This window comes from Equus caballus, chromosome 1 (genome assembly GCF_041296265.1).
Source record: "Equus caballus isolate H_3958 breed thoroughbred chromosome 1, TB-T2T, whole genome shotgun sequence".
Taxonomy (NCBI): Eukaryota; Metazoa; Chordata; class Mammalia; order Perissodactyla; family Equidae; genus Equus; species Equus caballus.
In genome coordinates this window covers 128,015,190-128,036,910 of record NC_091684.1, presented here as the reverse complement: position 1 = coordinate 128,036,910, position 21,721 = coordinate 128,015,190, and the positions used below count along the sequence as shown (strand labels likewise).

The following is a 21,721-nucleotide window of genomic DNA, read 5'->3' as shown; positions in this document are numbered from 1 at the left end:
ACTTTCCTCTTGTTTAAAAAAGAGATGAATAATGAACTCTGTAGACAACTTCTTCTTTGTGGTTTAATGAGGGTCCGTGGAAGCATGCGATTGAGGACAGAGTTTTCTACAGTAGGAAACTAAGTCTTTGACATTGAAAATGTAAAAATAGAGAGGCCAAAATGTTGCTTTAGGCAGGCATGTCTTGCTCTTTGCATACAATGGAGTCGTTTTTCAAAAAATGCACATGTAGTCCTCTTTCATAACCTACAAGAGGCGCCGTGAGGCATCAACCAACTGAGACTCCTAGAACCTCCACTGCTACAGCTATCCGGTGACTGACAGCTGTCGTTTGTTGAATGGCTGTCATTTGGGAGACACTTCATTAAGTGCTTCACATGTGCTTGCTGATTAAAACCACTGTTACAGATAAGGAAACTGAGCTTGGGGGCTGTAGATAACCTACTAGCTATAGTCACGTAGCTGGTGATGGGCAGGGCTGGAATGTGAGCGCAGGTTTGTGTGCCCCCATGGCTCATCCTCTCAACCATTAGGTTTCACCACTTCTCACAAAACCCAGCCCTCTATTTTCTAGATGGGTCTTCTCAATCCCTCATTCTGAAGGCCCATGATTCAGAAATACCTGGGTGACTTTAAAAACCCCTGATGTTCTGGACCCCTCCCAGGAATTCTGGTTTAATTGGTCTGAGGTTGAGGGACCAGACCTCAGTTTGTTTTAAACCATTCCGGGCAAATCTTTCCTGTGTGGGAAATGCTATAACCAAGGTACAGGCAGAGGGCTGCTCCCACTGAGGAGGGAACAACTAATTTAAACTAGGGGGACCAGTGAGAGACTGGGGGGAAGGGGGCTGTCTGAGAAGGGCCTGGAAGAGAAGCAGGATTCCTGGACAGTGGTCGGTGAGGAGCCTCAGGCCTTCCGTGGGAAATGCAGAGTGGTCTGTAGGAGATGCGCGGAGGGGAGGCCTGGACCTTGGAGGTTGAGCTGGGTGGTCAGTTGGGCCGGATGGGGTCCTGCTGGGGTCTGATTTCCAGATGTTCAGCTGCTCCCGGTTCCTTCTGCCGGTTTCCCTGCCTGTGGGGGGGTGTGGCCATCCTTCAGAACGTAGTTCCCAAGGCTGGGGGTGGTGGGTGTCATGTACTCGTGTACCTCTCAGTGCCTTGTGGAGCTTTTCCTGCCCAGCAAAAGTGCTGTGCAGCCTTGCCTGGTGCTTGCCATCTCCAGGTATTTACTGTGATTCATGAGAAGCTTGTTGCCAGCGGGTGATGTGCTAGAGGGCTGGCCTCCCAAACTCCAGAGAGGGTGCATGTGTTGGCGTCTCGGCCTTTCCCAAAATATGCATCGGATTGTGCTGGGAGCTTAAGAATATTCAAACCCCGAGGGCACAGCTAAGAGAGACCAAAGAGAACAAGGGTGCGGATAAGACTGTGTGTGCATATGTATGTGAGTGTGGGAGTGGGAGCGTGTGTACATGTGTGAATTGTGGGAATGTGATTGTGTGGCTGAGAGTTGTGTGTGTGTGTGCACGTGTGTAATGTGTGTGCGTGAATGTGTGTGCCTGTATGTGTGTGTGTCTGTGTGTGAATGTCTGTATGCCCCTGTGTCTGTGTCTGTAATGCTTGTGAGTTTATGAATGTGTGCGCGTGACTGTATGTGTGAGTGTGTCTGTCTGTGTGTACACACCCATACATGCTCCTTGGCAGTCTCCCTCAGCTCCCAGAGCTTTCAGGCTGATGTTTCTCACTTGCTCTTTTGTCACTGACTAAAGAGCCTGGGCTTCAGATTTAACCAGATTTGGCTTCGGATCACGCATCTTGCTCAGTGTAATTTCTGTAGCCTCATTTCCTTCATTTCTCCTGAACAGATTGCAGAGTGGTGGTGCCTCCCTCTCCAGGCTGTTGTAGACATTTCCTGGAAAGTACAGGTGCAGAGAGGGTGGTCAGGCTGTAGTGGGCCCCCTTGCTTGTCCCCACCCCCCAATTCACTTCTATCACTTGGCGCTGGAGGCTTTTCCTCCTCCTGGCATGAGATTAGCCTGGTGCTCCTTTAACAGCATCATTAGCCTGGGTTATGGTCCACTTGGGCCCCTAACCCAGAGGCAACTCCGGTCACCTCTCTGGATTAGACAGTTCCTTCCTCTCTCAGTTCCTCAGTTTCTTCATTTGTAAGGTTGGAGTGCTCTTCCCACACCACGGAGTTGTTGTGTGGTCCCGGGAGGTAGCGGCCAGGGGCCGCGCGCTGCAGGCTGGATCCTATTCCACTGTACAGAGCCTAGAAATCAACTTTTCCATTGAGCCTCCCTTTTGTCCTTATTCCTCTCTGGTTCCCACTGGCGTATTGTAGGAATCTGTATGGAGTTTCTCTATGACGATTAATTGTCGTATGCACACATGCCCCGCACATATCCGTGCATCTGTTTGCCTGGGGGGCACGTGCCTACCCCATTCATAAGCTCCCAAATTTCAGTTTTAATAAAAATGACTCAGGTTTAGCACATCACTTGTGTTTCTTTTATTTGCTTTAGGAGACACTGGGCCTTGGTTTTCCAAGTACCTTTTTTGACCTGGGATTAATAATTCTTTAGCCATGCAAAGTAGCATAGAAATCAAGAAAGCCTCATGAGGAAGCAGTCTTGGGTTTTCCTGGGAGGCACAGAGGGCACAGCATGGGGGGGCGCCTGGAAGTCCTGGCTCTCGTTCTCATTGCTCCCAGTTGCTTCCTTAAGCTCTCCAAGCCTGTTTCCTCATCTGTCAGAGAGTAATGATAAAAGTGAAAGAGGGGCCGGCCCCGTGGCCAAGGGGTTAAGTTCGTGCGCTCCACTTCTGTGGCCCCGGGGTTTCACCGGTTCGGATCCTGGGCGCGGACATGGCAGTGCTCATCAGGCTACGCTGAGGCGGCATCCCACATGCCACAACTAGAAGGACCCACAACTAAAATATGCAACTATGTACTGGGAAGTTTTGGGGAGAAAAAGAAAAAATAAAATCTTTAAAGTGAAAGAGGCTTCATAAGGTGTTACAAGAATTCAAGAAGAGAGTATCTATGAAGGTGCTCTGTGTCACCAAAACTGTAAAATATCATGTGCATGAGTTGCATTGCTCTCCCCTCAACTGCATTCATTTGTCCTCCGCTCTGATTTCTACGCCCATTTATTTACTTGGAGCTCAAGCATGAAAGGTTGTCTGTACCTTTAACAAACCAGAACATCTTGACACAAGATGCTTTTATCAGATGAATTTGATGGCTGGGGCAGGGCAGGGAGTGCTGTGTGGGGAGAGGTGCTTTTCCCAGTGACTTGTTCTAAGCAGGAACAAAACCTCTCAGGGCCTCATTGCGTTTTTCCATACAAGAAATCCAAACCATCGGTCTCTGCATGTCTCTGCAGACAGGGAGAGAGCATGCTAAAGTGTATAGAAGGAGCACTGCCCTCAGAATGGAGAGAGAGCCCATTGCTGAGAGCAGCTGAAATTTAACCCAAAGAAAAGACATTGTTCCCCTAGAAAATGGGGTGGAACTGTGTGGACTGAGTCAACTTTAAAATCAATAAGTCAACCATAAAAATGCCTTTTCTGAGCAGGGTGTGACTGGGGAAGCTAACGCTTTGTGTAGTTTGATGTTTCCTTGTAAATCTCAGAACCTGGGTCCATGCTGATCACTGAGCTTTACTTTCTCTTATGAAATTTTGTTGAACTTTTGGTTTGGTGTTTTTAGATTTTCCATTCAAGATTCTTTAATGTAGCTTTTTCTTTCCATTTCAAAGTAAGATTTATTATTGTTTGGTGATTACAAAATAGCACGTGCTCATTGTCGGCATTTTAGAAAAAGATGGGAAATTATAAAGAAAAAAATAAAAATTACCTTTTTATGAAAAATAAGAACAGTGATTTAATGGGAAAGGGCATGACAGAACTTTCTGGGAAATGGGAATATTCTAGATCTTTAAAGGGGTTTGGTTACTACACAGACGTACACATTTGTTAAAACTTCAGCAAACGCACACTTAAGATTTGCGCACTTCATTATATGTAAATCTTATGTTAAAAGAAAAACTGTAAACAATTATAGAGCTTGGGTTAATGATATGCGTGATGAAATATTTAAGGGGAAGTGTACAGATGTTTGCAATTTACTTTGAAGTGCATTTAAAAAATAAGATGCTTGATGAAGGATAGATGGATACATATGTGATAAAGCAAATATAGAAAAATGTTGATGGTAGAATCCAGATGGTGCGTATATGAGTGTTCACTATAAAATTCTTTCAACTTTGCAATATGCTTGAAAATTTGCCTGATAAAATATTAAGGGACAAAGATTACTAATTCAGGAAAAAAATCCATATTTACAATCCAAACATAACCACCATTAACGTTTTAGTGTGTACTTTTTTCTTTCATTTTCATTTCCAAGAACATATAATTTTATGTAATTAAGATCTTACTCCATATACAGATCTATTTTCATATTTTTCACTCAATATTGTATCATAGTTTTCTTTTGTCAGAAAAGTCTTCACTATGTAATTTTAAAGATGAAACTTACATATAGTAAAATGCACAGATTTTAGCACACAATTCCATGAGTTTTGACAAATGCATACAGTCATGCAACTAGCACCCCAATCAAGATGTGAAACAGTTCCATCATCCCAGAAAATTTCTCTGTGCCCCTTTGTAGCCAACCCCTCACCTCACATCCAGCCCCTGGCAACCATGGATGTTTCCTGAATGTCATTAAAATGGAATTGTATAGTATGTAGCCTTTTGACTCTGGTTTCTTTCACTCAAGCACAACACCTCTGAGACTCTTGCATGTTGTTGTATGTACTAGTAGTTTCTTCCTTTTTTATTGATGAGTAGTATTCCATTATAAGGATGTACATTAATGTGATTTTAATGTTTGTAGAAAGTCATTATATATCATAACGTGTTTTATTTATGCATTCCCCTATTATTAGGATATTTAAGATGTTTTATTTTTTTTCACTATTATCGATACCATCATAGTGAACATCTTTATGTATAAATCATCATCACTGATCATTTCTTTAAGGTAGATTCCTGGGAAGGGAATTACAAAGTCATATGTTATAAATCTTTTTTAAAGCTCTTAATGCAATTTTAACATTAGAAAGTCTTTTCTTGTGTTTCTTTGTGTGGTTCATAACAAGTTTGACTTAAAACTCCTCTGGTGTTTATAATCCTCTTTCTTCCCTTTTTTTCCCAATATTGTCCCTGTAGAACTGACTCAAAGTTTCAGTGTAGTCAGCGAGCCTTTGAAATTCTAAATCATGGAGGCCAGTCAGGAAACTTCCCTTTTCTTGGTGAAGATCTTAGAGGAACTGGACAGCAAGCAAAATACCGTTTCCTACCAGGACCTGTGCAAATCACTGTGTGCCCGCTTTGATTTGTCCCAGCTTGCCAAACTGAGAAGCGTGCTCTTCTACACGGCTTGTCTTGATCCCAGTTTTCCAGCCACATTATTCAAGGACAAGATGAAATGCACCATGAATAACCAGCAATCAAAGAAAATCATGGTGGCAGCAGATATTGTGACAATATTCAACCTGATTCAAATGAATGGGGGCGCCGCCAAGGAGAAGCTGCCCATGGGCCAGCAGAAGGTGCGCAGGAAGGAGGTGTCCTTTGAATCGTGCAGGTCCGACACAGAGATCTGCACCGCGGCCCAGTGTGAGGCCCTGAACTGTGAGCTGAGCGAGAGGCCCTTCAGCCGGGGCTACCCCACCAGACAGTCGTCCAAGTGCCAGAAGATGGACTGCAAGGACTGCCCACAGTTTGTACCTGCCTCCGAACCCAACTTCTTGTTAGGTGTCAGCAAAGAGCTGAAAAATCGGGCTGCGTCCCTGGACAGGCTGCAGGCCCTGGCCCCGTACTCGGTGGCCAGCCCTCAGCCCTGTGAGATGCAGCGAACCTACTTCCCCACGAACATTGAGAATGAGTCCATCTCCGATCAGGACTCCCTGCCCATCAGCCAGGGCATCAAGGAGACTTTCATTTCTAATGAGGAGCCATTTGTGGTCCAGTCCTGTGTCCAGAAGAGGAACATCTTCAAAGAGGATTTTCACAATCTGATGACTGTGGCCCCCAGTTTGGTTGGCCCCGCTAACAAGGCAGATGGTGAACATGGGGAACCACAGAGTCGAAAGGAACCCCACAAGACAGCTTTCTTTAATCACAGCTTTGAAATGCCCTACAACAGCCACTACCTGAATCCTGCGTATTCCCCTGTTCCTGACAAAAGGCGGGCAAAACATGAAAGCTTAGATGACCTTCAAGCCTCTACGTATTTTGGACCCACTCCAGTGATGGGGACCCAGGAAGCCAGGCGCTATCCAGGGAGGCCGGGCAAGCAGACCCCCTGGCCAGCCAAAAGCTGGAGCCTAAACACCGAAGAAGTCCCTGACTTTGAACGGTCCTTTTTCAATAGAAATCCCTCTGAGGAGAAACTACACTATCCAAATTCCAGCAGCCAGACCCCCAATTTCCCAGCCCCAGACAGGCGCCCGGCTTACCTCACGCCAAAGGATCAACAGCTGATTCTCCCTGTTGGCTATACAGCAAAACCAAACGGGCTCAAATCTAAAGAGCTTTCATCCCCCGTTGACCTGGAGAAGCACGAACCAGTCAAAAAGTTTAAAGACAAGAGCATTAGCTGCACCAGCGGGCAGCTCAGCTCAGATACCAGTAGTGTGGGCACCCAGACTGAGCAGCATGTGCTGGAACCCAAGAAATGCAAAGACTTGTGCACCTTGGGGCAGGGCAAGTACAGTGACAGGCATGCCATGAAGCAATCAGATGATGACTCAGAAATTGTCAGCGATGACATCAGTGACATTTTCCGTTTTCTTGATGACATGAGTATCAGTGGCTCGACGGGAGTGATGCAGTCATCTTGCTACAACAGCACAGGGTCTTTGTCTCAGCTGCACAAGTCAGACTGTGACAGTTCACCGGAGCATAACCTAACCAAAATTGCCAACGGGCTCACCAGCAGCAAAGGAGAAAAGGGCAACCGGCCTGAAAACAGCCACCACTCTGAAGAGGAGTTGAAGACCAGTGTGTGCAAACTGGTGCTCAGGATTGGTGAAATTGAACGGAAGCTGGAATCACTGTCAGGTGTTCGTGAGGAAATCTCCCAGGTCCTGGGAAAATTAAATAAATTGGATCAGAAAATACAGCAGCCCGAGAAGGTGAGTGTGCAGATAGATCTGAATTCCTTGACGAGCGAGGCTCCGTCCGATGAGAGTGCCTCTTCCCGTATGTTCCATACGCAGAATGGCTCCCATGGACCCAAACTGGAGAATACTGCCGACTGGTGCTGTTCTGATGCCAGTGGAAGCAACAGCGAAAGCCTTCATGTAAAGGCCTTAAAAAAAAGCCTCTTCACCAGGCCATCCTCTAGGTCCCTGACAGAGGAGAACAGTGCCACAGAGTCCAAAATCGCCAGCATCTCCAACTCGCCCAGGGACTGGCGCACCATCACTTACACCAACCGCATGGGCCTCAATGAGGAAGAGATAAAAGACAGAGGCCTTGGAGAGAATAAGGACTGGCATCGAAACTCGAAAGAGGTAACTGACGTTTAAGCTCACATAATTGGGCACAAGCTTTATCATGGCCCTGGTGTATTTCCAAGCCTTGAATGTTACATTAAACAAGATAGAGGCCTTCCTTCCATGTGCTAGTTATCCTTCCAGATCTGGCAGGCCTTTCCTCTCCAAATGGAGAGGGCAGCATAAGCAGGTTGTTTGTTACACCAAGTTGTCAGTCAGCTGGAGCAGCACACACCGCCATGTTGCCAACAGGAGAGAGTACAGTTCAGATATTGGACAGGTGGTGGGAGACCTGATTTTCATGGAATGGGGAATGTATCAGAGCAGGTGAGCACCACCATGGATATCTTCCTGTCCTTTCTGAAACAACAGGATGCAGGCAAAGAAAATGAGGGAAATGACTTAAAAGCGGGCTAACTCATATGTCCCTTTCATGTACTTCGTTGCACAAGTCGTGTTCTATTTTAAAAGTTGGACTTTTTTCATTGTAAGATCAATAGATGATTAGTAAGAAAAGAAGATAGATCAGGAAATTATTCATTGGTCCACCACCCAAGCATAGCAACTCTTAATATAGAGTCTTCTTATAGCAACTCTTAATATAGTGTCTTCCTTTGCTTTTTAGATTTCTTTCCCTATGCAATTGTATGTTCTGTTCTTTTTGCGTGAGCTTGAGTGTTTCTGCATCATGATAGCCGACATCTCCCAGTCAGGTCTGGAGTGAGTGCACAAACGTACACTCACATTAGTTCTTTTTCTCATCCTCTGCAGCAAGGATGATTTGTTTCAGTGGAACTTGTGGCAGCTCTTCTTCATGGGTTACATGAACTCTTTCTGGTTAAAGTGGTGTAATTTCAGTTTGTTGCTTGTTTCAGTTCCCTTCCCTGATTCTAAAGGTCAGTGGACAGACCATGGGGCCTCCTGAGATCTTAGAGGATCCAGCCATCAGAGAGAAAGAGCGAAGATGCTGTAGGCTGCAGACACTCAAAGCCAGAGCAGGAGGCTGGGTTCCTCAGATCGTGCCAAGAAAGCAAAACTTGGAAAACTGGGCTCTAAGGAAGTTTTCAGGGTCAAAGTGGGGGTAAAGAGTAAATAAAAGAAGTGATTTTTTTCTGATCCCAAAGAAACCTCCTGTATCTGTGCTGGCCACTGCTCTGATCTTCTGTAGCCACTGACAACATATGGTGGTGGGGAGAAACTGGAATGTAAAGCATCCCACTGCTCTGACAAGATGCCCAGCTGTTGGCCCTCTCCTCTGGGTCCACTGTCATTCTCTGCCAGGGTCTGCCAGCTTTCTGGAGGCCTGGGTCCTAGATAGCATTGAGAAGTGGGCATTTAGAGGACTTGAATGGTTAGACACCTCTATAGAAATATCAAGTTAAACTGAACTGGCCGTGCTTCCAATCTGTAAAATGTCAAAGCCTCATGCAATCACAGAAGTAGCCGAAAGCTTGAGAAAGATCTGCTTGAAATGCATAGTACAAAGTTGCTAATATTTGGGATGAGCTGTCTTCTTCATTTTGTCACCCTCTGTGACCTCATTTCTCCCTCCTGGTTTGTGGCTCTCCTCCCCCCTGGGCTGGCACTTCCCATGGTGGTGACCAGCCCTGGCCCACCTTCTGAGCTTCAGTCCCATATCTCTAATTGTTCAAGGCCAATTCCCTTGGATGTCTACCCATGTGTCAAAATCTGCAGGTACCTACTAGACTTTTCTGTCCCTTCAAAGCCAGTGTTCCCTCTCACTGTCTCCGTTCTGGGGTCACCTTTCTAGCAATTCCCCAAACTAAAGAGGCCTCGCTGATCTTTGACTTCCCTCGTTGGCTCTCTCATATCCAGGTTAGCCACTAGACCCTGTGAATTTATCTTGAGTGATGTTTCTTGCATCTCTGCCTCCATTTCCATTTAAATCCATCCTCCCTCCCCTCAGTCCAGGCGCTTACCACATCCCACCTGGGCTTTTTGTGCACATTCATAACTGGTCTCCTTTACTTATCTTCCTCACCGTCTATCTTTTCTCATAGACTGCTGCTATGTTCACCTTCCTAAACTGTACTTGGTGAATGTGCGGTGGCTCCTATTCCCAACTCTTCTTTAGCTCCTCTTTGCTCAGTGAAAAATTTCAACCTTCTTAGCCAAGCCTTTAAGTCTGGGAATTTCACGTACTTCTCCCCAATAAGAAGGCTCTAATTCACCCAGACTGGTCCCTCTCTACCTTGACGAGTCTACCTGGTTTTCCTCAAAAATGCCATGCTGATTCCTTCGGTCACGCATTCAGTTAATACTAATTGAGCATCCATTATCACCAGCCCCCATTCCACTGTCAAACCTTTCTTCACACGATTCCTCCATCAAGAATGTCTTGTCCACCTACTCTGTGCTGATCTAGATCCTGTGTTCCCCCCTCAATTCGTAAACTTCTGAAAGCTTTCCCAAGGATTATTGCTGATTTCTGATCTACAGCCATTCATCCTCTTTGTTCAGACATAGTAGATACAAACTTTTATTTTAAAAATGCATATTTGTATATACTGACTGCCAAGTTAGAATGCAGTGGAAGCACCAGGGAGGCAGGCATGAGCTGCAGTGAAATTTTCCGTCTTACAGGTGAGAACAGGTTCAAATCCTGGCTCTACCACTTACTGCCTTTGCAACATTGGGTCAATCTCTTAACCTCTCTAATCCGAGTTCCAGATCCATAGTGGGGAGAATAGTAGTTACAACCGTGGAATGTTCTTGAGAAGATGAAATGAGATGATCCATGTGGCAATGAGCATAGCGGTGGACACACAGTCAGCCCTCAAGTATTGATAATTATGACTGCAGTAGCTGCCGTTGTCATTATTGTCATTGCCATCTGCCCACTCCACCTGCTCAGTGTGGGCCCTGCATGCAGTGGGAGCTCTATGAGTGTTGAGTAGCCATGACGAGCAGAATAAATAAAATCAGTGAAGCCTCTTAGAAGATACTTGGCTTTGATGAGTTAAAAAGTAAGAGGCAACCTCATTTCCTTGTTTGGGTTTGGCGAAGTTTATCCTGCTTCCCCTGTATCTGTGTCAGCAGTCTGGATGGTTTGGAAGCCCTAAATATCATGCTGTGTTTGTAAGAGGTTTGCTGAGAGATGGACGTGTGCTTCTGGTCTGGTCCATGTGTAGGATACACACACACTCACATCTCTCTTGCTTATCACACGCTCCTACGTAAACTCTCCCTCTTGTGACACCCCACCTCCTTCTCCTTCCCTTACTCATCAACACTCACCTCTGCTCACATTCCTGTTTTTCCTTTTCTTCTTTCTGTTGCTCACATGCACAGCTCTTTGTGCTATTTCATATGCACAACTTCATGTCATGGTATCTGTCCTTCTACTTGGTGGTAGATTTTGCTGGAGTGGGGGCTTAAAAATGTACGTCACAGTCCCCTGCCCTCAAGGAGCTCACGGTCCAGGAGAGGAGACAGGCGGGCGAACAGGTGGTTACAGGTCAGTGGAACAGTGCTGGCCGAGGGGTCTGCACGCAGTCTTAAGTAGTCACATAGAGGGGCAGCTGTGCACCCTGGGGTAGGTTATTGAGTCTTTCTGGGCTCTATTTCCTTACTTGCACAATGAGGGTTCATAATATTAGTGATGATGTGAGGATTAGAGAAAATAATCTCTTCCTGGCACAGAAATGGTAGCTCATATTCGTGCTATTATCATCATAGGCTTTTCTTGGAGAATTTCCCCCGGTCCTGATTTACTTTCTATTTGTTTGTAAACAACTGCATTTTGCTACCTGGCTGTCTACAGAGCTTAGTGATGTAAAGCTCGTGGCTGCCCAGTTGCACTGTGAAATCCGATGGCATCTGTGCTGCTTTTCTGGACTTCTCTGTGCCCCTCTGCAGGCAGACAGGCAGTACGACATCCCCTCGCAGCACCGGCTGCCCAAGCAGCCCAAAGACGGCTTCCTGGTGGAGCAGGTGTTCAGCCCTCACCCTTATCCCACCTCCCTCAAGGCCCACATGAAGAACAACCCCCTGTACACAGACATGCGGCTGACCGAGCTGGCCGAGGTGAAGCGGGGCCAACCTTCTTGGACCATCGAGGAGTATGCACGGAACGTGGGTGACAAGGGCAAGCTGACAGCCCTGGACCTGCAGGTGAGCCTCTTGCTGACTGGGGCAGGGGGAACCCAGCCTCGCCCTGGCAGAAACAGGAGTGGATCGCAGATGGCTTAGACCAGCCCACTCCCTCACCCCCAGCTCCCTGGGTCCCCACCATGGAATTCTGAATTTTAGTAAATTGTAGAGCAGAGATTTTTAACAAGGGGATTGCTACTTTGCTAATTTGTAAACATTTGGCAGTGGGAATGCTTGATTGACTGATTTCCTTTGGCCATCCTATTTGTTAACAATGCATTTAAGACTCTGTACCAAGCGCAGATTCTCATATTTGCTCACAAGACCTGAGCCAAACTGTTTAATGAAATACAAGCTGATTTCTCCTTCCATGTGTAGCACGTGGGATGAGCATATTTGTGGGAGCCAAGCTATGGATTATGTTTCCATACGGAGCAGTCCCAGGTAAGAGCCATCCCCAGAAGCTCTGTGAGTGCCGTTGTGGCTGGAGGGCATATTTCTGTTCACCCACAGGCAGGACTGGGTTCTGGTCACACTTTTATTTTGATGGGCACCTTCACCTGGTTCCATTCACACCATGTCTATCTGTCTCCACATCACTGCAGCAGCACAGGAAAGACCCTGTCTCCACCTGTAGGCTTAGGTTTGTAGGCAGTGAGGTCGTAGTCCCAACAGTCCCAGTCATGAACAGGTCCCAGAATGACCATGCCACTTAAAGGGCAGTTGGAGAGATGCCAGTGGGGGTTGGTATGGCAATGCCCCCCAGAAATGGCCTCCCTCTAAAGCAGAGAGGGCTATGGGGAGGTGCAGCATGTTGGAGAAAAGAGAACTTTGGCTTCCAGCAGTGCTGGGTTCTAATCCAGGGCTGGCTCGTTTGCTGTGTGACCTGGAACATTACTTCACCTGCTTGAGCTTCGGCTCCCTCACCTGTTAAATGCGCATAATAATATCTAAGTTGTGGAGTCATTGTGAGAAATGAAAATAATGTATTTAAAGTACTTGGCATTAAGTAGGCACTGAAAAGGCAGTCAGGGCTGGTGAAGTGACACTGAAATCAATCAGTTCTCACGGTGCTTTTCACAGCAGGCTCTCAGGGCAAGACGCGGTGGCCTGCGAGGCAGGAGTTGCTATGGCCGTCTCCGGTTTAAAAATGAGGAAACTGTGGTCCTGAGAAGCTCGGTAACTAGCCCCAGGCCAAACAGGTCTAAATTCATCCTGGACTACCTGGCAACAAGTCTTGTGTTCTTTCTCTTCTGTTACCTCTCCACCATTTCATTTTTCTGTCGATGAGTATAATGGAGCTTCATGTCACAAACGTGATGGCAGTGACGTTTGTTTATATTGGACTCTAAATGACAGCAATTATTGGAAGGGGCAGCTCTAGCCAGATCCTGAGAGCGAGGTTTGTGGTGGCAGCAGGACTGTCCCTGAGATATTCCTTGCCCCTTTTATCCCCTGCATGTTATGTCCCTGTGTGTGCTGCATGCCACCTGTCCCTTCAGGCCACTTCCTCTTCTGTCATTGTCCTGCTGTCAAGCAGGCTAGACGAAGATTTGATTCTTCTGCAAGTGGGTCCCTGTGCAGCTGTGCCATGGGTGTCACAGGATGATCTATGGGTATTAGGATACCATGAGCAGCAGATGAGCCAGGAAGGACCTGAAAGTGTGAACTGCTCAACTAGTGGGATAATCAATATTTAACCAGTATCATCAGATGAACTTGAAAGGGTCAGATAAATTGAATGAGTCATAGATTGAGAAACATCTTTTTGAAGTTTGAGAGGAGGGAGCTGGGAGATTTTGTCCCTATAGATACATGCAGTTTTAATGTGCCAATGTTTATAAGCATAAAGACAAAATTATAAAAAATAAAAGCAGATCCTTGAGTTAGCTTTATGTGACATCACTTAAAAATACAAAGGATAGTTTATCCAGTTGCACAAAATATGAAGGAGCAGAGAGTTCAATAACCTTGTGAGGGTAATTGCAGCAAAGTGGCCTGGGCATCCAGAGCTCGATAAAGGCAGAGGCACTACCTTGTTAGTTTTCATCATTTTGCAGAAACTTAGGTACTGTCTTAGGGTACCTTCAGCATCTGGACAATCTTCTTGGGGTCCCTTGCTGTCAAGATGTAGATTTGCCATCACTGGTGGCCACTTGAGGGTATAGGCAGAGGTGCAAGCCCTATTTTCATTTCCAGTGTTGGGCAGGCCTAATTGACAGTTGAGTACACTTGCCTGTGTCCCTTGAAACCTTGCTATTACCTCTCTGCTACTTGGTATCATTAGAGCTTACAGTTATTGAAAAAACTAATTAAAAATAGTGTATTTCACAGGCTGAATCCCAGCCCATAAAGTGTATATAATTATGAAAGGAAGCCAGTTTCCTTCTGTCTGAGCTGGAGGGAACACAACAAAAGCTGACGTGTCATTTACACACTGTTTACCTCCTGGGCCAGACTTGGGAAGATTGGGAAGAATAGGTGGTTGTTTCAAGCTCCACGGCCAGAGCCTGTCTTCAAGGTGCCAGGGTGGGGAGGGCTGGTACTTCAGCCTTCTGCCTGAACCCAACCCACCCCTGCAGACCAGTCTCCCAAGAAAATATGCCCATCTTGGATCCATCTCTCCCTTCTAGAGTGCCCATTAAATTGCTGAGGGACTTTCATACCTAGAGGAGCAGACTGATCCCAAGTGCCCATGGAGGGCAGAGTTTTGAGGGAGAGGGAGTTACAGCTCATGCATAAGGACACATAAGGGCTGGGCAGTAGCAGAACTGCCCTGGGCAGCTTAAGGAGACTGTGGCTTCTGGGACTCAGCTGAGGATGCTGTAGTAGGAGTTTCTTGCAAAGTTTGTAGGGTTGAACAGAGTACCCTGCATTTCCAAAGAATTTTCCATTATTGAGAGTGTCCTGTTTCTCTTGATGGGCATCCTACATGGCCAGCACTGCCTTCTGCCCCTCAAGATAACATGAAAAATTTGACAATAGCCTTTAAGCATTGTGCTTCAGAGAGGAAGGGGACCTGGGAGAATTTCCCTGGTTTCTAAGTCCCATGCTCTTTTCATTATGCAATGTTGTATAGAATATACTAGAACAGGAATTGGCAAACTCTTTCTGTAAAGGGCCAGATAGTAACTACTTTAGGCCTTGCAGGCCTTACAGCCTCTGTCACAACTGCTCAGCTCTGTTGTTGTTGAGGAAAAGCAGCCATAGACAATTTGTAAATGACTGAGTGTGGCTGTGTTCCGATAAAATGTTATTTTGGGACACTGAGATTTGAATTTCATATAATTTTCACATATTACGAACTATTGTTCTTCTTTGATTTTCTTTCAACCATTTAAAAATGTAGAAACCATTCTTAGGCTGTGCAAAGACGTGTATTGGGCTGGAATTGGCCCATAGGCCGCATTCTGCAGACCCCTGTTCTAGAAGACTATTAGCAACAGGAGAGCAATAAAGCAGCCAGAGGAGTTCATGGCCCTTGGGTAGTCAGCGAGCGCCCCAGCAGAAGCAGACAGCACACTCAGAGGGGTAATGGGAGAGTATTACATTGGTGCAGGCAACATCTAGAGCCTGGAACAGGGAGAGGCTGCTGCACCCTTGGATCTGAAGGCCAAGGGAAAGGAGCTGTTTCTGAAACCCACTAAGAGCCCCCCGGACTGGGAGCGGGTGCTTGACAGAAACTGAGCCTCTGCCCAACTGCAGCCCAGCAGGGAGGAACCGGGAGAGTAAGCACCCCATCCCACTGACTGAACCCACCTGGGAGCCCCCTGCTGCGTTTACATGGGCCAGTCTCCCGGGGCAACAGAACAAGGTGGATAAAAGCAGAGAACAGGTCTGCAAGGACAGGTGCAGGATGACCAGCATGGGTTAGAATCATCAATATTCCACCAATAACGTGGTACAACTGAGTTTTGTTAAGTTTGTGGAGGGTTTGTTTTGTAATCCTGTGTGTGTGTGTGTATGTGTGATTTTTAATGTGCCCATGTTTATGAGCATTAAACAATCTGAGAAAATCTTCAAAATGGATATTTTGTTTGTGTTTCAAAGATTTAGGTGACCTCACTTGGAATGGCAATGTGTTGTTGCTTTTATGTGACACTTACATTATTAAATGCTTGCCGTAAAATGAGAACACTGCCTTTCTTTATGGAAATGACTGTAACTATTAACGGGGAATGGGACTTATGAGCAATACAGGTTAAATATGGTATTTCTCCTGCAGACAATTGATTAATCTCAGGGAGACTGGGAGACAAATGTCAGTGGGGGCTCTCCCACTGGGGATGCTGCACCTGGCATGGGGATGGTCTGTCACCGGTCTGTAGGCCTTGACTTTGAGCAGTGGCCTGACTTGCTCAGACAAATGTTTGAAATTGAAATATTTTATGTTTTGTTTGAACTGCTTATCCGAGAGTTGCCTTTGATTTTTCAGCAGAAGCTTTTCCAAGGAACTGAGAACTGAATCAGAGCGATACAATAGTCTTGCTTCAAACAGCTCTGTTCTTCAGGACTGTTAGTGGAGAATATTTTTCAGACTTCCTCTGGCGGGGGCAGCCTATTCTTGGTTGTATATCCTTAAAGTTTAAAGTCCTGTTTGTCTCCACCCTATTTTGCTTGCTCGTGAATAGAGGAGCCATGGGGTTCCCTGTGTCAAAAACATCATGACATTTGCAGTAAGGGAGGGGCAGGTGCAGTCTGTGATGGATGGGAGCCTGAGTCCCTGTCTCAGGCGGGGCTGGTGGGCCGTGGTGGATGCCTCGGTCACCTCTAACTGCCAGCTGCACACAATTCTTAGGTGCTGCAGGAGCGACGATTGTCAGAATGTCTTGGACCTTGTTGCAAGTGTTCACCATATTTCTGACATCTTCTCTTCACTTTTAGACACAAGAATCTTTAAACCCAAACAACTTAGAATATTGGATGGAAGATATTTATACTCCAGGCTACGACTCATTACTAAAACGTAAAGAAGCCGAGTTCAGACGAGCCAAGATCTGCAAGATAGCCGCTGTGATTGCTGCTGCCGCGTGCACAGTCATCCTTGTCATCGTTGTGCCCATTTGCACAATGAAATCATGAGCCTCTGGATGCAACGTTGTGTACAGCTTATGACTAGTAATGTCTCCCTCCGTAGTTTAAAATTATGCCGCAATGTGGCAACAGTTTGCTGAAATAGAGATGAAATCATGGAGGCTTTTCTGCAAATGCTGAAGATGGTGTTCAGAAAGTCTGCATTCTAGGGAGAAATCTACCTACCTATTAGCTTTGACTTAATTACATTCGGATACATTTTTACAAGTGCAATATCTTTTCTTACCAAAAGAATTGTAATGGACTACCAGTAGATACTAATTGAACTCCAAGAGAAAAACAAACAAAAAACTCCAGGAAGATTGACTGGATTCCTTCCATTTTGATGAGGTTTCATGCAAGGAATATGTTATACAGAAGATATTTAATACGTGCCTCTTTTGGAGGAAGCTAAGGGAGGTGGCAAAATGAGAAGGACGAAAGGAGAGATTCTATCTTCCTTAATGTTCCTAGACCATTGCAGGTGAAGGGACAGGGTGTCTGTCCATAAAGGAGCTTACTCCTCTGGCTCTTGTCAAGGGCTACCGACTTTCCGTTCTTGCCCTTCTGTCATCGTTCTGATCTTCACTGCAGATCTTCATGGGCGCATTCTGCACCTTCTTCCTTGTGCCCAGGGTAGGAAGGAGCTGAACTCCCAAAGCAGACATGGTGTAAAGTGCGCTCTCTCTGCTGAATAGGCCAAGGTCTTCGGGCCAGGAGACCTTCCTGTCCCCACCCCAAGACGGGAGAGCTGCTTGCTAATAATGTAAGGTCAATGTTTGAAAATCGCAGCCGCCCCGAAGGATCTCCCATTCTTGCTTTGGTGTGTGGCTTCCCTCCTTGAGCTTCTGTCTCCTGGTGGTACCAGATGCTCTGCTTCTCTCAGATGAGTTGAAGAATTTGGAACTTGTCCTTGTGCCTTGAAGAGCAGAGACAATGGGTAAACTTTGACACTCTAAATGTAGACCATGGTTTCTGTGCATCACTAATATCAGCCATTTCCAATGGCTTTAAAAAGATTTTGAAAGTGTGTCAATAATACGATACAGGCACTGAGGTGTTCTCAGCTACTCCAACATCTACTCCAGAGTTTTGAATACTTGTCAGCAGTGCAAAAAATATTATCTATTTAACCGTTTATCTATCTATATGTCTGTCTAAATACCTGATTTTGGTCTCTTGTCTTCTCTGTTAAATAACCTGAGAGTGAGATTTCTCCAGTGTACAGGAAGCCGTTGTAATTTCATTAGAATTTGATCTCAGTTTCCACCTGTTGAATGGTGCTTTGACACAATTGGACAGAGTCATTTTCAGCATTTGATTCTAATGCCTTGTTACAAGTTAGAGAAAAATGATTGACAGAAACTAGCTACCTTAATTAATTCTTCTGAGAACAAGGTGGGATATAAATAGATCTTGGTAGTAAAAATAATCACTCTGGATGATATAATAAATTCCTGAAAGAGAGGTTTAGGAAACTCCTCAGATTTTAAAGCAATAGGAGTCCAGCATCCATCCTAAAAACTTCCAAATAGTGCTTAGCTTGCTGTGTATAACTCTATTGTTCATCATAAGGGGTAGTCAGAACATTTCATGCTGTGAACAAATAAAGGATGGATGCTTCCATCTGTAGTGAGCCTTTATTTCTGGAGGTCTTCATGTTATCTGTTTCTATTCTCATGTTCATGTATGGATTTTTGACTAGGTGACTGAAACTTAAGCCTTAGTATGGAAAACTGAGGATTTATAATTGAAAATTATACATATATATATATATTACTGTCCATTGTCAGAATTTTAGTCTTTTGGTGCTCTGTTTTCACTTGGGCACGTTCAATAAGGTTGTTTCTTTCACCCCAAAGGGAATACTAGATTACCTTACTCTTGCCATGCCAACTCTCCTCCCAACCAGTATGGCTCTGTAACACAACCTAGTCCTACTATTCTCCCCTTTATCACAGATTAAGCTACGAGAGCATCAGAGATAGGTAGTTCCCAATCTTTTGCTCCATGATTTGCAGAGAAGTGGAGATGCTATTACCCAGGATAAGAAAAATCTTGTCAAATCCCAACCGGGCTCCTCCATTTGCCAGGGAGGATGATGGGGGATGTACCAAACCACTATTGCCACTGCCCTTGGATGAATCTATTCCTAATGGGCCTTGTTTGGTCCATGTGCCTAGCTACCTAAGGAGAGTGTGACTATAAGCCCCATCCCACACGTGGAAGGAAGGGACTCTGTAGAATTTTCTTCTACCTTGCATATCTCTGGAGGTAGTCAGAGAAATTTAGTCTTGCTCTAAGTCCAGTATAGCTTTAAAATTCCACTCAACATCATTGCCACGTAATGGAAACATCCAGACCTGGTAATACTCCTGGGAACCAGACAGTGATGGCTCAAAGGCAAGTGGTTTCCTCTGGAAAGGGGTCATCCTCAGCCTGATAGTTTCCAGTCTGCTGTCAAGTTATGGACCTGTGCCACAGCTTGAAGCTGATGGATGCTTGGGGTCTTGGGATCTAGAGAAGGTGAAGTTCACAGTTGGGTCCTTTCTTTCCATTGACTACAAGCTTATTAAAGCCTTCTTTCCCTGGACCCCATCCTCACGCTGGCTCCTCCATCCCTCTGTTTGCAGAATGGGGCAAGACCAGAGTCTGACTTGGAAGGAGACATCTACTCATCCCTCTAAAATTTACCTCTCATCTCCTGCTGCTATGAGCTCCCTGCAGGTGACATAGGGACTGGCCTATCTTCTGTACTGGGTGCCATCTCATACCACACTCTCTGGCATTTTCACATAGAGTATAATTTCCTGTGCCTGAGCCTAAAATCACTACACTATCAAAATTCACTTCATTTCTCTTGCATTTAAAAAATGAATACTCAGATGTTGTTATTTAAGGGATTATTTTGAAATCAGATATCCTTAGCCAATGATTAAATGCAGAATCATTTCATCCTCTTTTCTAGTCTGAATTTGCTTTGAACACAGCCTTGCAGAAAAGCAAAATAATTTCCCAGCTCACAGTTTTCAGATATTTTACACCAGTACTCCCTTCTTTAAACTGCAAATACAGTAAAGCAAATCATACTTATATCACCCATTAATAGCTGATCATAAATTGTTAGTATTTTAGGGCATGCAGCTATGTGATTGATATCTGCAAGGCTAGTTTAATAGATGTGCTAAAATTCACTGTTCTGACTGTGCCATAAGTTCTTTTCTTTTTTTTTAAGATTTTCACCTGAGCTAACAACTGTTGCCAATCTTTTTTTTTTTTTTTGCTTTTTCTCCCCAAATTCCCCCAGTACATAGTTGTATATATTTTAGTTGTGGGTCCATCTAGTTGTGGCATGTGGGACGCTGCCTCAACATGGCCTGATGAGCAGTGCCATGTCTGTGCCCAGGATCCGAACCAGTGAAACCCTGGGCCACCGAAGCGGAGCGTGCCAACTCAACCACTCAGCCATGGGGCCGGCCTCTGTGCCATAAGTTCTGATACTTTTATTGGAATCAAGGCGGTGCTGTTTTTGTTTACAGTTTATCAATATAAGAGCAACGGCATCTCTCTCTTTTTTCTTTTTAACAAAAAAAGCTCTGCCAACAGTAAATGATTCTGTTAAGTGGTCTAAAAATTTGTGAATGTTGAAATTCAACATAATTCATATTATAACCAACTTGCAAGAATATTGTGGTCAATTGTGTGAATACCAAATCAGCATATACTGTATATTGTATTACAGAAATTTGTATTTAAGGCAAAGATATTAGTAATTATTGGTATAATTGGGGAAAAGGGTATTAGTTATTTAATGAAGTAACAATGAGAAATGCAACAAACTTCCTTATTTATGCCTTATGAATAAAAGGGTTTGAAATGTAAAGTGAAGTTGTATGTGCGACACTCTAAAGGAACGGGGATCCGTGAAGGCAGGGACTTGTCTTTCCTATGTTTGTCTGTCCAGCTCTCAGCACACTCTTGGTGCTTGATCAATGTTATATAATACCAATAACTAAGCACATTTTTAGATCTTTTTTCAAATGGCTTGTGTGAACTTTGGTTAACGCACAATGGTTGGTTTGAAGCTATCATGTAAAATCTGCCTCTCGAAATATAATTAAAAATAAACAGAAAAATCGTAAGCTATCTTGCAATGAGATTTTATTCTATGCATAAATTGTAAGTGTTCAGTTTTATGCACAAATACTAAGTGTCCGGCTTGATGATTTTTCACAAATTGAACACATCCAAGTAATCAGCTCCCAGATCAAAACCAGAAGCCTACCTCATGCCCCCTTCTAGTTAAAACCTTGCAAAGAAAAATGATTATCCTAACTTGTAAGGGCGCATATTAGTTTTGTCTGTTTTTAGCTCTATGTAAATACATTCCTGCAATATATACTCTTTTTTGTCTATCTACTATCACTCAATGTGATGTGAAAAAAACATCTGTGTTGTTGGGTGTGGTTGTAGTTTTCTCATCCTCTTTGCACTGATGTGAATATAGCACAATTTATTTATCCATTCTGCCATTGATAGACATTTGGGTAGCTTCTGGTTTGGGGCTATGAACATTCTTGTATGTGTCTTTTGGTAAATATATGTGTGCATTTCTGTTACGGGTATACCTGGGAGTAAAACTGCTGAATCATGGGATATGCTTATGCTCTGCTTTAGTAGATGCAGCCAAAAAGTTTTCTAACATAGTTCTACTGATTTGCACTCCCATCAGCAGTATATATGGGCGTTCCTGTTGCTGTACATCCTGCTCAACAGTTGGCTTCATCTGTCTCTCATTTTAGCCATTATGCTGGGTGTGTAGTGGTAGCTCATTGTGCATTTAATTTGCATTTTCCTGATGACTAATGAGACTTACTACATTTTTGTATGTTTATTGATCATTTGAATATCTTATTTTGTGAAGTGCCTGTTCACATTTTTGCCAGTTTTCTATTAGGTTGTTT

The 21,721-nt window shown here is 44.7% G+C and overlaps 1 protein-coding gene across 10 annotated transcripts in view; it reads left to right on the top strand.

Annotated features, from left to right (window-relative positions):
- The window catches only part of MINAR1 (membrane integral NOTCH2 associated receptor 1), an 87,897-nt gene extending 66,998 nt beyond the window's left edge, over positions 1-20,899 (top strand). For 3 of the 10 annotated variants that reach the window (XR_002811421.2, XR_011424847.1, XR_011424841.1), the window contains exons 2-5: positions 5,239-7,589; positions 11,451-11,705; positions 12,063-12,128; positions 16,569-20,899. Coding sequence is in view for 4 of the 10 variants with exons in the window: in XM_014734128.3 (XP_014589614.2) it covers positions 5,289-7,589; positions 11,451-11,705; positions 16,569-16,766 (2,754 nt within the window). In the remaining 6 variants the exon portion in view is untranslated. Of the gene's footprint in view, positions 1-5,238; positions 7,590-11,450; positions 11,706-12,062; positions 12,129-12,770; positions 15,710-16,568 lie in introns of those variants that run through there. The other 7 variants (XM_014734128.3, XM_023652415.2, XM_070232328.1 and 4 more) reach the window with 5 other exon arrangements.
- Positions 20,900-21,721: the final 822 nt, after the last annotated feature.